Source organism: Siphateles boraxobius, unplaced genomic scaffold (assembly GCF_051911475.1).
Source record: "Siphateles boraxobius isolate OS27281-9 unplaced genomic scaffold, OSU_SipBor_1 25, whole genome shotgun sequence".
Taxonomy (NCBI): Eukaryota; Metazoa; Chordata; class Actinopteri; order Cypriniformes; family Leuciscidae; genus Siphateles; species Siphateles boraxobius.
In genome coordinates this window covers 9,710,759-9,727,375 of record NW_027508866.1, presented here as the reverse complement: position 1 = coordinate 9,727,375, position 16,617 = coordinate 9,710,759, and the positions used below count along the sequence as shown (strand labels likewise).

The following is a 16,617-nucleotide window of genomic DNA, read 5'->3' as shown; positions in this document are numbered from 1 at the left end:
TGGCTCCTTTGAGACTCCAGGGCATTCGCGTATTATATTATATCGACGATTGGTTGATCCTAGCTCAATTTGAGCATATGGCAGTTCAGCATCGAGATGTCGTTCTGTCTCATATAAAGATGTTGGGTTTGCCACTCAACGCCAGAAGAGTGTGATCCTCCCAGCTCAGAGGACCATTTTCTAGGTGTAATATGGGTTTATCTAGGCCAGTCACTCACTGTGAAACAGTTTCAGACTGTGGGTCTCATGTCAGCTGCGTTCAACGTAATTACTTTTGGCCTTCTGTACATGAGACCCCTGCAGTGGTGGCTCAGGACCAAGGGGTTTTCTCCGAGGGGAAATCCGTTTTCGCATGATCAAGGTCACGCGGCTATGCCTTCGTGCCTCGGTCATGTGGAAGAACCTTGGTTCCTCGCCCAGTGTTGGGGGTTTCTTGTCAGCGCATAATGCTATCGACGTATGCTTCCCTCACAAGTCGGGAGTGATCATGAGTGGTCGCTCGGGGGAGGGTCCGGACAACACACTGACGATCTCGTATATCAGAGCAGATATCCTGTTGAGGCAGGGGCTGAGGCCCGGGGAATGGAGACTTCACCCCGAGGTGGCGGAGCTTCTATGGGAGATCTTTGGACGAGTCCCCGATATCAATGCTCCCGGGAGTTCTACTTGGGGTGCGACTCTCTGAGGAGGGTCGCAGCGCTGCCAGTTCGGTTGTTCCCTGCCGGTTCGCCGCTTCAGGGCGCCGAAGTGTCAGCGTCCCCGTTCAATCCTCTGAGGAGGGTTGTAGAACGGTCAGTTCGGTTGTTCCCTGCCGGTTCGCCGCTTCAGGGCGCCGAAATGATTGTTCAATCAAATCCAGATGCCAGTCTCGAGAGACTGGTTCCCTTATCGGAATTTCTGGCAGCGTGGAAACTTCTGCCAAATATTTCTCTATGGGTCCTGCACATAACAGAAAAGGGGTTTAACGGAGTTGTGGAAACGGTGGGCTTGGCCTCTGAGGGGGCCCAGCTCATATAAACCGGTCTCTCGACTGAGGTCGTTGAGACCGTCCTTCAATCCAGAGCTCCTTCCACGAGAAAACTATGTACATTGAAATGGAAACTGTTCTCTACATGGCGTGGAGAACGTTTTTTAAATCTTGTTAACTGCCCGGTTGGTACAGTTCTCGATTTCCTCAAGACCGTTTCTCTGCTGGGTTATCTCCCTCCACCTTAAAGGTGTTCGTAGCGGCTATATCTGCTTATCACCCCTCTCGGGGCTTCTTTTGGGAGAGATCCTCTTATTATTTGTTTTCTCCGTGGTACATTGAGGCTCAGGCCTGCACTGCAATCTAGAGCACCGGCTTGGGATTTGGCCATTGTACTTGAGGGTCTGGCCTTGGCTCCCTTCGAGCCCATCGAGGAGGTTTCAGAAAAATTCCTCACTCTAAAGACTATATTTCTCCTTGCTATTTCGTCTATCAAGAGAATGGGTGATTTACATGCTCTGTCGGTTGCTCTTTCATGTCTGGAATTTGCACCTGGTATGGTGAAAGCATTCCTCTACCCTAGATCGGGTTATATTCCTAAGGTCCCACTAAATGTTGGGGGCCCAATAGTGCGGCAGGCCTTTTATCCTCCTCCCTTTAATACCCCAGATCAGGAACAGCTTAACCTGTTATGTCCAGTCCGGGCTTTAGATGCCTACGTTCACAGAGTTGCTCTGTGGCGTAAATCTGAGCAATTATTTGTTTGTTTTGGGTCACTCAAGAGAGGATGCCCTGCATCTAAACAGGTGATGAGTAAATGGATAGTCGAGGTTATTTCACTGGCTTATGAAGCGGCCAGACAGCCTTCACCTATGGCTGTGCGGGCCCATTCTACTCGGAGTATGGCGGCCTCTATGGCCTTAATTCCGGGAGTTTCCCTTCTTGACGTGTGTAATGCGGCAGGATGGTCCTCTCCGCTTACATTTGTCAGGTTTTATGACCTTGACCTCTCCACTCCTGGGGCGAGGTTGCTTGCTTCTTAGTGTGCGCAGGACTTCACACAGAACGGGCATTTGTCACTATGGCGTAGTGGGTAGGGGGTTCCCACCGCGTCTCAAACGCAGCTCGAGTTCCCTTGAAAGGGAACGTCTCAGGTTACGTATGTAACCCTGGTTCCCTGATAGGGAACGAGACGCTGCGTTTGCCTGCCATACTTCCTGCATGCCCTGATCGACTTGCTTCAGGTTTTTCAGAAGCTGTCGCGGTCTGATTTCAGGGCTGCTTTATAGTTTCCTGGTCTATGACGTCACCTATGTCGTAGTGGGCTTCCATTGGACTGATTTTACGCGTGCTTCATGACGTAATCACGCAGAGCGTTCCCACCGCGTCTCAAACGCAGCGTCTCGTTCCCTATCAGGGAACCAGGGTTACATACGTAACCTGAGACGATTTGCATGTATTATGTATTTTGTGTGCTTTTTAGACTATTGCATAGGTAGCTTAGCAACATGTTAATGTTAAACTCTATTGAAAGATGAATCTTTTTTGGTATTCCATGATGGTTAGGATGCTATTTTTGACACATGCACTACAGTTAACATCTTAACCTGCTGCTGCCTATAGTTTAAGACCTGTCGAGAAATCTGGTTAATTACTGTTAATTATGAAGCCACCACTGTGCTCACTTTGTAACTGTATTGGGAACAGAGCTCAGTTAGAATTAGCACTGAAGATAATCAAGGGGGCGACAGGATTAATACAGCATTATTGAAAGCGTGTTCAGTCTGCGTAACTGTTAAATAACTTCCAAGCAAAATGACCCTTTCTGCCTACTTTTAAAAGCATCGTTGTTTCCATTAGCTGTCAGGAATAACATTGGCTAGTTCATAGTGCTAATTAATCCACATGGGTGTATTGAGGAAACCGAGTCTTATGATGTCGCAGCCAGAGGGATATTTTGTGTTTAATCACCGCAATGGGCGTACAAAATATGCCATCCCATCGGCCAGAACTCTAAAGGGAAAGCTTCTGCTTGAAAGTGCCCAGTTCCTGCATTATAGTCAAACAGTCGTCATGGGAACATGACCCGCTCTGTGTCGTTTGCACAAGCTGTGTGGATGAACGCATTGAAGCGCGTCGTACATTCGCGGGTTTGTGTGTTGCCACATTTACAGTGACTCACCAGTTTAATGTGAGCTTTTACGCCCCGGATGCTGCATCGTGAACTCTCCTCTGCAGCTGCACTCACCCACGGTCCCCAGCGTCTCACATTTGCAACACCATGCGGCTCAGAATGCTAATGCCAATCAAAACCCAGTAATTGGGTCATTTCTTCAGGGGGAAGATGGAAAGGCCATGTTTGTCTTGACCTAAAGAAAAGTTCTCCAGATGAAGTGCGTGTGATTATCAGTGTCTCAAGTCGGCTGATAAGGGGGTTTGTTCTTTTCTGATGTGCGCTGCCGTTTGTTAATGATCTCATTTACTCAGTCTTATCGGTTTCTCATGCACATCTGTCGATTATCACATCCATCAATTATCTCTCTGATTGTGTTTGTAGCCATATTCAGCTCTGTGTGCTTTGAGAGCGATGGATGCAGGGTGTTCTGAAGAGCTCTTGCTGATGAAACTGTGGAGAAGCGACTGCTACCGCTGCTCTGATTAGTTAGCACCAAACAGAGGAACTTGTGTACACTGGTAATAAATAACAGTCTGGCTTCGACAATAAACAAAATGGCCACATCTGATACAGGATTTTGACCAGATTTAATGGTAAATTTGAGCTGTTGTGGATCATGTCACATGTGATGTACTTTTAGTGTTTTCTGAGGGATCCTCGTGCTAATAAAGTCTGCATCCACTGACACAAATTTCTATATTGCTTGGTTTCTTAAAGTAAACTCCTTGGGAATTTGAACTTGAACCATTTATCACTCTATAGCGATGTTCACACCACTGTACCAGAAAGTACTCATATGAAATCAATAATGATTGTATTAGATGAATAATTTCTCTGTATCTGTGGTTCGTAATTTTCACTTGATCTATTTCGCTTAATTTTTACTATTTAAAAAAATATATTCGTTTAGTGTGTTTTAGGGTTATGCATATATATTTGTGGTTCGTAATTTTCAGTTTATTTTTTATTTTTTTATTTTATATAACTATTTCTTACTTTGTTTTATTTTATGTTATGTATTTTTAATGTTTGGGGTGTTTTGGGGTTATGCATATGTATCTATGGTTCACAATTTTGAACTGATATCACTACAGTTAATGCATCACTTAAAATTAACTTATAGTGAGCAATTCAGTTGTTTCAGTATTTATTTATTTTTGTTAACGTTATTTTAAAGCTGTTCATTTTTAAAGTCAGCTTAGTTCCAGTAAATAGTAATAACAGATACAACTTTTGATTTTAGTAATGTATTAGTAAATGTTGAATTTAACATTAACTAAGTTTTAATAATGTTTTAGATGTTATTTTTCATTTTAATTCATGTTAACTAATGTTAACAAATGGAGCCTTACTGTAAAGTCTTCCATTTTATTTTATTTCATTTTAATTGTTTTTTAATGTCTATATTTAAGGGTGGGTGATATGACCAAAATCTTATGTCACGATATGAGTAATTTTATTTCACAATAACGATATTTATATCACAATATAGTTATTTGAGGTTTTTCTGATATCAAAATTTTTGATATCATTGAAATTTCATAATTATCATCACCATTTTCAATATAATTTCAAAAACTGATATAAAAGAACTCAAGCTTACTAAAGACAAGTAAACAGTGATAAAGAAAGCTCAAAGAAAGCAAACTACAATAGAACAGACACGCATGAAATAGACGTATCTGAAAACCTTCAAGCACTAGAAATACTACAAAAAATGCATAATAAAGTAATCAAATGTATAAAAATATATTAAATACAAAAGTATTTAACAATGACAGCAGGTACTGTAAATTTGGACGCTGTCCCTTTAAGAGCGACTACACGTATCCAATATACTCTTGCGTTCACATGAACTCTGTTTACGTTCGCTTAAGACATAAATGACTGTTTACTTGCAAAGACATGGACATTTTGACATACAAGTATGTGTATTTAACCGCTCAAGCCCAGGCGGCAAAAAGCACCCAGTTCAGTTCTCATACGCTCTATGAGCAGCGGCTTCACGTGAGCTCGTCTTTCAGACAGCGCTCAGAAACATTCTCTCAGAGAGCGCGCGCATAACGGTTTAAAATCAACTGTTTTTAAACCACACTGCTTAAAAACACATGTAAACGATAAGCTTTCATGATCTGCGCGCTGCACAGCAACGTCACGTGAGCACGATAGAGACGACAGTCCAAAATCTCTACCGGTATATCGCCCACCCCTATCTATATGTGCTGTCTGTCTTTTGATGATAGAACAAAAACACCTATTTTAGCATAATTTTAGAGTACATATTTGTATCCCATCCAAAATTCATCCTGGTGTCAACTCTGGACCAGCTGACCAAATATGTTATCGCATCTTCCCGCATGACTGAAGAACGTCAGCCAGAATTCAACAAATGAGTTAATTTGAGAAATGTTGTGGAGTGAGAGACTGCGTTCAGCTCTGCGCTCTTGACATCTGTTTGGTCCTCATGTTTAAGAGCGGGTGTAGTCTAGCGGCTTCCAACTGATGCTGTAAATGAAAGGTCATGTTGCTCTGAGAAGAGCAGTTGAACAGCTGAGGTGGCTGAGGCATAAATGAGCTTGTTCACTGGGTTTCAATTAGCCATGAATGACTGTTTCTCTTTCTCCAGCTGTCTGATATACTCCCCTCAGTTTAAAAAAATAAGTCAAAATGTGAAACATGGACACTCTCTGTAAAGGCCAAGGCTGCCTTATTATCGAGGCACTTCATTAAATCAACAAGCACAACAAGCTCTATGGACAGCACCTGTGAAATGATGTTGGTTACCACCTAATGATGTTATGTCATTCCTTAGTTGTTAAAACATACACAAATTGGGTGTACAGTAAGGCATTTAATAGATAAAAGTTTATGCATTTCTGCTATAGTTATATTCAAATTTCACAACATTATTGTATTACTGGATTTTTACTTTTGAACGGTAGTGTATATTCCTAAAATAGTAAATAATATATTACATAAAAATCTTATTATAACAAAATATAGCCAATTAAGCAAAATATAAACATTTTGATAATAGTTATTATGATATGATATTAAGTAAAATTATTATTCATGAATCATGAACAATTAGACCAGGGACATGTTTAATATAATAATGGTGTCTAATAGTAATTCATTGTAGCCTACATTGTCGATTCTTTGTAATTTGTCAGCTTTTAAAACGGTTCATCTAAAATTGTCATTCTTTAAATGGCATTTTACTGACCTGACCTCAGACATGTCCTTGAAGCTGTCAAATGTGGAGCATGTTTGTTGTATATGCTCAAATTATGAATGTGAGAGCAGACATGCTGGTTTTCAAAAGCTCTTGTGTCATGTGGCCATTACTTTAAATTCACTTATTAAAGAATAATTAAGATGAACGTCTCCGATCGAGCACAAACATGACCCTCATTTGAAATTGAACTTGAAATTGGATTAGATGTCTTTCAATGTGCGTTCAGTATGAATTCATCTCTCAAGGGCTGCTTGAGCCAGCATGTCTGCCTCATAGGCCTGGTCCCATTGTACGAGCAGGTAAATGATTATGGATTTTAGTGTCCGGACTCAGATTTAGACAATTACGGCTGACACGGTGAGCTGAATAGATATGAGGCTCAATGTCTGCTGAAGATGTATGAAAGCCCCTGTTCTATTTCAGTCAAGGAGAAGGAGATGAATGCTGATGTTTTTCAGAGTTTATTTGACTTATCCTTTCAAGATAATATATGTAGCATCACTTTAGCAATCACAGCGGGTTTAATTTAGTTCTTTAGCTATCACATGTTTTGAACTGTTATGAACCTCTTTCCACATCATTTGCCTGCTACAGTTTTAGGATGATATTTTGTCATCACAGTTAGATATTTAATGTGACGGTTAAATGATTAATGCCCTTTTTGAATTGCATTTGCAAACACATCTAATGGGATTTTATTTTTTTCTCTCCAATAGGTAAATGGGACAGAAATTGAATATGAATTTGAAGAGATTACATTAGAGCGGGTAAGTGTCTGTCTCTCTCTCACATCCATAGATACATGCTGTAACCGTAGGCACATATTAGGCACATGTCATGTTTTATGCTCGTGTGGATTCTTACGCCTGGTAATCCAATCATTCACAGCTTGGCTTGTGAGCATGATCTTGAAACGTGTAAACATAAAACATGACCAATCACGGTACGAGTTTAGCCTGTGATTAGTAATAACTTTAAATGGGGGATCGTTTGATTTAATGATGATTGCGTTTAGTTCCCTTTCAGTCGATAACGTCGGACGTAGTCGACGTCGACTGAATTGGGATCTCGCTAGAGAGCCTGTCCTCTTCGAGTACTATTGAACGAGCCAATGTAATTGGCGTGCGTGATTCGCATCACACACTCCGCCCCCGCGGCGCGGGTATAAATACGGAAGTGGATGCACGCACTAGTTGCCTTTCGCTTCGAAGCCGATCGTTTGATGTCTCTGAGAGTGCTGTTGTCTACAACGAGCGAGTGTGTCGGTGTTCTTCAGGAAGACTCTCCCAGTGCTGGTGTTCTACAGCGCGAGTGCAGCGGTGATCGCGAGCTTTGAGCTCTCAACTGCTGTTTTAACAGCAACAAATTTCTAAATGTTTGTGTGTGTTGATGGCTGGTTAGAGGGCGGAAAAGTGAGTGCTTCACTGTTTCAGTTCTCTGTTCAGTGTTGCCGCGGTCATTCCCCTGTGTGCTCCGGCACTGGTGACGGTCCTATTTTCTGAAAGAGCAACACGGGTGCGTTTGCGTCTTTTTCAAGATGTCATTCCGCCAGTGCGTTTCTGGGTGCGGTCGTTCCCTGTCTCTCTCTGATGGTCACAACTGTTGTGTCACGTGTTTGGGCTTACAGCACGCTGAGACAGCTTTTGTGGACAGCTCGTGTTTTCACTGTGGGAACATGACTGTCGCAGTGTTGAGGGCGAGACTTGCCTTCGTTCGCGGAGAGCGAGTCCCCATTACCATGCCCCCCCCCTCGGGTGCTGTGTGGGATGGGTGACCGGAGGATAGTGTTGGATGTCCCGCCCGGTAACCATTCCCTGTGGGCTCCTCACTCCTCCCTCCCACTGCAACCACTGGAGCCTCCTGTGTTGTCTGCTGGTCCATCTGTAATGGGTGGGCCAGCGGTTTCACTCGGGGCTCCCCTGGAGGACAGGACGCCGATTGCAGCATCGGAGGGTGAGCTGACTTCTAGAGATGATGACTCGGCTGCATTGTCTCCCTCCGGGAGTTCAATGTTGCCCGAGCCGGATCCAGAATTATCAGCTATGCTGAAACGGGCCGCCGAGGCTGCCGGGCTCGAGTGGAACCTCCACCGTGTCCCGTTCAGTCTCGGTTGGAATCTGGAGTTTGGTATCTTGGGGCGGGCCGCGCTGGTTCTCAGCTCGCCGCCCCAATGCCTTTCTTTCCCGAAATGCATGGAGAGCTTATCAGGTGGTGAACAGCATCTTTCTCTGCCAGAAACTGCCTGAATAGCTTTTCCCCCTCATTACCCTTGATGGAGGAACGGTGAAGGGTTGCGAGGTGTCCTTCCATTGGAGCGGTCTGTCGACACAGGTGCACCTGTGTCCGGCGGCCGCTGCCTTTTGGGGGGATCCTCGTCTCCCACCTAAGGCCTGTGAGGTTTTGTCCGTTCCGACGGGCAGAGCTTACAAAGCCTGTGGGCAAGCCGTTTCCTCTTGCGTGCCATGGCGTTGCTGCAGGCTAGGGCACCCATGGCATGCACGAGGGTAATCCAGACCGTGCGCTCATAGGTGAGCACCGCACTGCATCCGACCTCACCCTCCGGGGTACGGGTGTCGTAGCGTGCGTGATCGGTCTGGGTATGTCCACCTTGGTGGTCCAGTAGCGCCTTCGTTGGCTCAGCCTGGTTGGTATGGCGGATGCGGACAAGGTTCGGTTCCTGGTCTCCCCAATTTCCCAGGTTGGGCTGGTCGGCGACGCGGTGGAGAACTGCATCCAACAGTTCTCTGCCGCTCAAGCGCAGACGGAGGTCATCCGGCACATCCTGCCCCGGTGGCCAGCTGCTGCCTCCACCCGCCGCCGGTGGCAGCTCCTCCGCCTGCTCGTCGCCGTGGGCGTTCCCCGGCCGCCGCTCCTGCTGGCCCTCCGCAGCAGCCTCCACCCAGGCCTCAGCATGGAGCTGGCCGCAGTAGGGACGCCCAGCCCGCTCCAGGCGCTGCCAAGCCAGGTGGCAAGCGACAGCGAAAGCATTCCGGAGCGGGCCGCCCAGGAATGGATGAGATGCTCTTGGAGTGGCACGATCACTCCCTCCCCCCGGGTGAGGGCCGGGTGGAGCCTTTGTTTGTGTGTGTGTCTGTTCCGCCGCTGGCTCCCTAAAAAAAAAAAAAAAAAAAAAAGCGGTACCCACACTTCAAAGAGAGAGCAATTTCATCTGTTCCTGGGTCTCAAGAGGGCCAGTCTGGCGGGTGTGACCCTGTATAGCCTTACACACCTCAGCTCCCCCTTGGTCGCCAGCAGGCAGCTTGGTGCGTTCGAGGACCCGGTCATCCGCCTTCTCACGCGCCCCCTGCCGCTTGTGGGGACAGGTAAGTGTTGCACAGCACACTAACACCACTCTCTCTACTTTGCTGCCCCACCTCAGGCTCGGCTACCCCGCTCAAGTCAGTGATAGTCATCACATTAGGTGTTGAGCAGACGTGCTCCTGAAAATTCAGTTATATTCATCACACCGAGCGTTGAGCAGTGCTCCTGACTTGTGCGTGCTTATCTTATCCTGCTGGCGAAGGATTTGATATAGCCGCTCCTCCAGCCGGTACGAAGGCCAGTTGTAAACTCGTTCTTCGTGCTACTAGGTGATGGGTCGTGACCATCTTGGCCCAAGATTGGTCTGCAGCTCCGACCTGAAAGACATGTGCTTAAAAACAGATCTCTACCTTCCGCACCGCAGGCCATCCTGTGGGTTGCGTGTAAGGGTGGAGTATCAGTACAGTGTCCTTCCCTTCGAGTGCTCCAGAGCCCGTTGGGTCTTCAGGTCAACTGGAAGAGAGTAATCTCGCCCACGGGCTTAGTATCTCTTTTTCAGTTTTGGAGATGGACTCGGTCTAACACGTTTCTCCAATGAGAATGTGTTCAGCTGGTGTTTGAAGTGAGAAAGGGTCCCACTGGAAGAACTTTCAGAGGCTCCTTGGGTATATGGTAGTTGCAGCCATTGGCTTCCTCCATATGTGACAGCTTCAGCGCTAGCTTCATGATCGAGTCCCGAGGTGACAGTGGCAGAGCAGCTCACCCTGTGTGACTATAGTTCATCCCGGTCTGCTGCCAAACCCTCTTCAACAGAGGGGCCATGTACAAAGGGCGTGTTTTAACGGGGGCCTGGGCGACCCCCGACTAAGCGTGCATTCGTGCCTCGAGTTGTTAGACATTGCGACCGTTGCGCAAGCTTCCCCTGCATGTCACAACTCACCCGTCACCTCCTCCTTGGAGTCAGACGCTTCTGAGGGCGCCTTGTTCCACTCCTCCCGCTTACTCAATCGTGCCGCCATCGAGCCTCACGACAGTTATAGCCAGGGCAAGTGGAGACTCCATCCCCTGGGTCCGGCTGGGTCATGACCATTCCAGGGCCGCTCAGTTGCCCCCCCCCCCCCCCCCGGTTTCATTTTTCCGCCAGTGTTTGTGTAAACCGAGCGGACTACCCTTGGACAAACACTGGGTCTCAGCTGCCCCAGGGGCCCGCAGAAATGCGTTTAACCCCAGTGAGCCTTCTAAAAGTGACTGCGACTCATGGTCGCCTTGCGCCTGCTCAAGTCAGTGAAATCATCACTCTTCATGTTGAGCAGAATTGCTCCTGAAACTCAGTGAAGTTCATCGCACTCAGGTGTTGAGCAGCAATGCTCCTGTAGCTCAGTGAGTTCATCACATGTAGCTCAGTGAATTCGTCACACGCAGTGCTGAGCAGAAATGCTCCTGGTGCTCAGTGAAGTTCTTCGCACTCAAGTGTTGAGCAGGAATGCTCCTGAAGCTCAGTGAACTTGTCACACTCAAGTGCTGAGCAGAAATGCTCCTGTCGCTCAGTGAAGTTCTTCGCACTCAAGTGTTGAGCAGAAATGCTCCTGAAGCTCGGTGAGTTTATCACACTCAGGTGTTGAGCAGGAATGCTCCTGAAGCTCAGTGAACTTGTCACACCCACATGCTGAGCAGAAAATGCTCCTGAAGCCCAGTGATCTTCACATGTTGTGTTGAGCAATGCTCCTGTCTTTTGCGCCCGTGGCTTGCACCTACGTGCCAAGTCAGGAGAGGAACAGGTCTTCATAGTTGCCCCTTATTGGCCCAACTAGACCTGGTTCCCATCAACAGCCTTCCTGACTTCCCCTGAAAACTCTTTCGGGGACGGGGCACGATGGCACACGCGTTCTGCCCCCGGAGATTCCGGGCGGTCTTACATCTGAACGCGGAGGTTCAGGTGGCTATCACAAGAACATGTGATAGTTACCATCACTTCTGCAATCACCCCCTAGAATTGGGTAGCGTGCTTACGCCTTTAGAAGTGGAACCTAGTCGTTGAGTGCGTCTTCTCTCCAGAGGAGATCCTGAAAGCTTTCGATCACTTCAGTGCTCTCTTTCCTGCAAAATGGGTTGCAGTAGGCTGTTTTCCTTCACCCTCAAAATGATGTTGCCTCGGTGTTTAAACGACGCTCATCGTGTTGCAGAAGTATGCAGAAGCACGTTCTGATCGTCAGGTTCCTGAGGAGCAAGGTCTTGTAAATCCTTGTGTCCCTCTTTATCCTCTTGGGCCTTGTCCCTGGTGCGACTGCACTGCAGAGACCGCCCCTGAGCCACTGCAGGCAGTGAGTTAAAAAATCTGTTATATCAGTTCTCCTGCTCGCGTGGTCTCTACTAGAGGGTAGGGACTTGCTCGCTTTCGGTCAACGTATTGTGCCTGGAGTCTGGGCCGGCTAACTCTCACAAGCTGAGACCCCGGCTCGGATTGTGCCCAAGGTTCCTACCTCTCCCGTAATAGGAGCAGGTGGTGAGCCTGCAAGCGCTGCCCTGGAGGAGGCAGATCCAGCCCTAGCTTCTCTGTCCGTTCGCTTGGACGTGTACAGAATGCAAGTCATAGACCTCAGACCAGCTCTACAAATATCTGTTGGAATTCAGCAGAGAGGGAAGGCTGTTTCCATGCAAGTTGCACTTAGTGCTTGCCTTCATTTCGGTAAAGATCCGAGATGCAACATGTCCACTTAGGTGTTGAGCTCCTCTATGATGAGTGTAATATGCTCCGCCTGGGCGTTGACGATATGCTTTGCTAAAACAGATTCTAGAGTTGGGGGCTGGACGACACCTAGTTGAACCGCTGCTTCCCGTGGGCTCCCTTCTCATGAAGCCAGTTTCACCGTGAGCCCGGTTCAAGTGTCGGCTTGCTGCGCCATTCCCCTCCTATGGACTGGATACGTGTGCCTTTCTACTCCAGTTGAGTTCCCTTAAAATTGAACCCTGTTGAGTTCCTCCACACCCCTCCGACATCGGACGTGCGGAACGTCTGGTGTTAGGCCTACCACTCGTAAGCAGTGTGGAACCTGTGTTAGGCTGGGTCCATATGTTGCGGTCCCTTCGGCGACCCCATATGTGTATTCTTCCACGATACGGCTCCCTGCGGTGAGCCCGTGTCTTCCCTCGGCAGAGTCTCTCTGCCGTCACTGTCCGGTGTGTCTCCCCCCGTCTTAGGCTGGAGCCACCCCAGTGTCATTCCATATGTTAGACTGCCCGGTTTCCGCCCAGTTCATATGTGTATTTTCCACGTTACCTCCCTCTGGGTTGGACGTGGCTTCCGCAGCGTCCCTTCCTTCCAATGTACGGGGAACGCTTTCCCAGTGGTCCTGTAGGAACAGCAGTGACTTCCCTGGCCTAAGCCCTGTCCTTCCCCGCCTTAAATTTGCGGGGGCATCAGGAGGCTTTGGTTTAGGCACTGGAAGGTGGCAGCGTTAGTGGCGTGTTCAAAGGGTGATCCCAATTCAGTCGACGTCGACTACGTCCGACGTTATTGACTGAAAGGGAAAGTCCTGGTTGCGTATGCAACCCACCGTTCCCTGAAGGAGGGAACGGAGGACGTAGTCCCCTTGCCACTACCGCTGGACCACCGCTGACCCCGGGTTACTCTCGGCTCCTCAGCGAAAAAGCAACTAGTGCGTGCATCCACTTCCATTTTTATACCCGCGCCGCGGGGGCGGAGTGTGTGATGCGAATCACGCACGCCAATTACATTGGCTCGTTCAATAGTACTCGAAGAGGACAGGCTCTCTAGCGAGATCCCAATTCAGTCGACGTCGACTACGTCCTCCGTTCCCTCCTTCAGGGAACGGTGGGTTGCATACGCAACCAGGACGTTTTGTCTATTCATTGTGTGGGAATGCTCTCGGGAAAGGAATTTGCCTGCCCAAAATATCAACTTAAAGTAAAGTAGCCTACATATTGGTACATAAGATTTCTATTACAAATAAATCCCTGCTCTTTTAAACATGTTGTTCTATAAACAAAGAATTCCCCCCAAAAAATATTAGGCAGCACAGCTGTTTTTAACATTGATGATAATAATCCGAAATTATGGAAGCCACAGAATAAAAAAAAAAGTAATTGCGAGTAATTGCAACAATTTTTTTTATTTTTTTCCACAATCAGAATTGTGAGATATAAACACGGAATTGCGAGAAAAAAGTCAGAATTGCGAGTAGCAAAATAGTTATGTAAATAATTAGTTACATTTTATAATTTTTATATTTTATATGATATATTAGTTGGATATATATTAGGATATATATTATGGATATATATATTTTATTAATTATTATATTCTAATAATTACTGTAACTAATTATTTTGTACATCAATGCAATTTAATTAAGTATAATGATTAATTTATATTTATTCTAATCTATATTTGCACTTATAAAACAGGATAAATTTAATGTAACTAAAAATTAGATGCGGATCTTACTCTTTAATCATGAATATATGTAGTTATTAAAATCTCTCATTATTATTTATTTCTACTCTAATATATTACATTTCCATATATACGTACATATTTATAAATGCATTGTTGTTCATTAAGAATGCCTTTGTAATGCATTATATATACAAACTCCATAGAAAGAAGATTTAATTCATCACTGAAGCGTCTTAATTGGGCCACTGTATGTGCTTTATTTACAAGTGAAAGCCTAGGGTGCACAGTGGAGGCAGTGTGAGAGAAAGAGAGAGTGAATTAGACGGCTGCAGATGACATTCTGACAGCTGCAATCGGATCCACATGACTAGACACAGAGCACGGACAATAGCAAAGGTCAACTAGACCAGAGGGAACACAGATTTGTCCGACCCTGGAGCCGTGAGGAGACTCGACTGAGATTACATGTTGGAAAATTGGATGCAAACTTAAGCGATAACTCTGCTGCAAGGGCCTGATCTGTTATTGTCACTTATCTCTTTCTCTTTTTCTCTCACTCACATATCCTAGTATTCCCTTTTCGTATTTACCTTGACTTTACTTTTGCTGTTCTATAAAGCAGATTCAAACTCTTAAAATAGTCAGGGAAGATCTCAGCAAAGATTAATTCTCCTCACAATCCACTTTGAAGCTTAAAATCCTGTGTTAACCTGAGGCTGCGCCCTGGAGAGTTCCATCATAAACACGTCATTTCAAAATATTAGCCTGTAAGTCTATTTGTCTCAGAGATGTTAAAAGTGGCTCTAGCCCACGGTTACGACAGGTTTTGATTTGTGAGTTTGTGCTGCTCAGAGGCAATTGCCGTGCCAAACTGTAAACACTGATGAGTCATGGGAAGCAAAGTGCACCTCTTACAAAAATAACGTTACGTGTCTCTCTTTCTGTTCAGTCTGTTTTGGTTCTGTTATTCAGGCTCTTTTCACTGAGGTAAAAGACTAATAAAGGGCCTTTACATCTTTCATATTCCTGTGTGTGTGTCTCCTCAGGGAAACTCAGGGTTGGGGTTTAGTATAGCGGGTGGAACAGATAACCCTCACATCGGTGATGATCCCGGGATCTTCATCACAAAGATCATCCCTGGAGGAGCGGCGGCTGAGGACGGCAGACTCAGGTGGGTCGGTGTTTCGTAACATGCATTTACTCCATGCTTAATGTTAATATAAAATCAAAATTGACACTACAGAGTTTCTGCCGGTCTTAAAAAGTCCTAAAGCCCTTACACAAATTAAGACCTTAAAAATGTCTTAAATCTGGGCAGAAATTATTAAATTATGTCATGAAATGTTGCATGCATTGCAAAAAAAAATTTAATATCACCTCAGTATTTTTGCCCTGTTTTCCAATACAAATATCTAAACATCTTTAGATCAAGATACATTTACTTAAGATACAAATGTAAAATAAAATAAAAAATAAAATTTTAATGAAATTATGTGAGTTTATGACTAAAACAAGAACAAATTTCTGTGTCAATGAGTTATGAAAACTTCCCTTTGAATTAGGTTGATTTTTTTGAGCCCACTGGCAGATATTTGATCTTCATGTTCTTCATAAACTCACTTCTTTTTGATCAATACTTCATATTTTATGTCATATTGTATCTCCAGTAAATGCACTTTGATTTAAGAATCTTTAGACATTTACACTGGAAAACAAGACAAATCTGCTAAGGAAGAACATAACTTTTTTTGCAGAAGGTTCAGTAAAAGTTATTTTACATTTATTCATTTGTATTCATTTAGCTGACGCTTTTATCCAAAGAACAGTGCACTGTTATTTCTGTTTTAGTGGTTGGGAGCAGAGCGATTCATGCTTTTTTTGTCAAAATAAAATAAATGTATTAGATTATGATATCTGTTGGAAGTGTTGCTAATATAACTCAATGCTTTTCTCCCTAGATATTTAAGTTTTAAGAACACATTGACATATTGAGTTATCTTACATTTATTCCTTAAATTTTCTTTACTTGGTCTTAAAAAGTCTTAAATGTACTTTCATATAACCTGCAGAAACCCTGTACACATTCCCTTAATACAAACTCAAAATTGTTTGCTAAAAATATAATACATATTCTTTAAAAAATGAAGGCTCTTTATTGGCATCTGTATTTTCTTGAAGGTCCTTTAATATTCATGAAACCTTTCCATTATATAAAAGGTTCTTTATAGTGGAAAAGGGTTCTTTAGTTTATAAAAAAAATCAAAGAAAGAAAAAAGTTGGTTCTTTTAAGAACTGAACACTGAAATGTTCCCCATTTGGGGGAACATGAAATGAATCTTCTATTGCATTGCTGCAAAAAAAAACAATATTTCTAGTGTATGTAATGCAAACAGGATTATATGTTCAGAAGTGTTAATGAGTGGACAGTTTCATGGTGAATTGAACATTTTTAAAGTATTGATGGATTGTCAGAGGAAATAAAACCGTTTCTTACTAAGATGAAGATAAATTCAGTATATCACTAAGCAATTTTCTTTTTCGAGACATAATGATCTCGC

General features: G+C 44.8%; 1 protein-coding gene across 48 annotated transcripts in view; it reads left to right on the top strand.

The window, feature by feature from the left end:
• The window catches only part of dlg2 (discs, large homolog 2 (Drosophila)), a 305,321-nt gene that overhangs the window by 225,706 nt on the left and 62,998 nt on the right, over positions 1–16,617 (top strand). For all 48 annotated transcript variants that reach the window (XR_013207082.1, XR_013207083.1, XM_077242498.1 and 45 more), the window contains 2 exons: positions 7,098–7,148; positions 15,106–15,230. Coding sequence is in view for 46 of the 48 variants with exons in the window: in XM_077242498.1 (XP_077098613.1) it covers positions 7,098–7,148; positions 15,106–15,230 (176 nt within the window). In the remaining 2 variants the exon portion in view is untranslated. The remainder of the gene's footprint in view (positions 1–7,097; positions 7,149–15,105; positions 15,231–16,617) is intronic.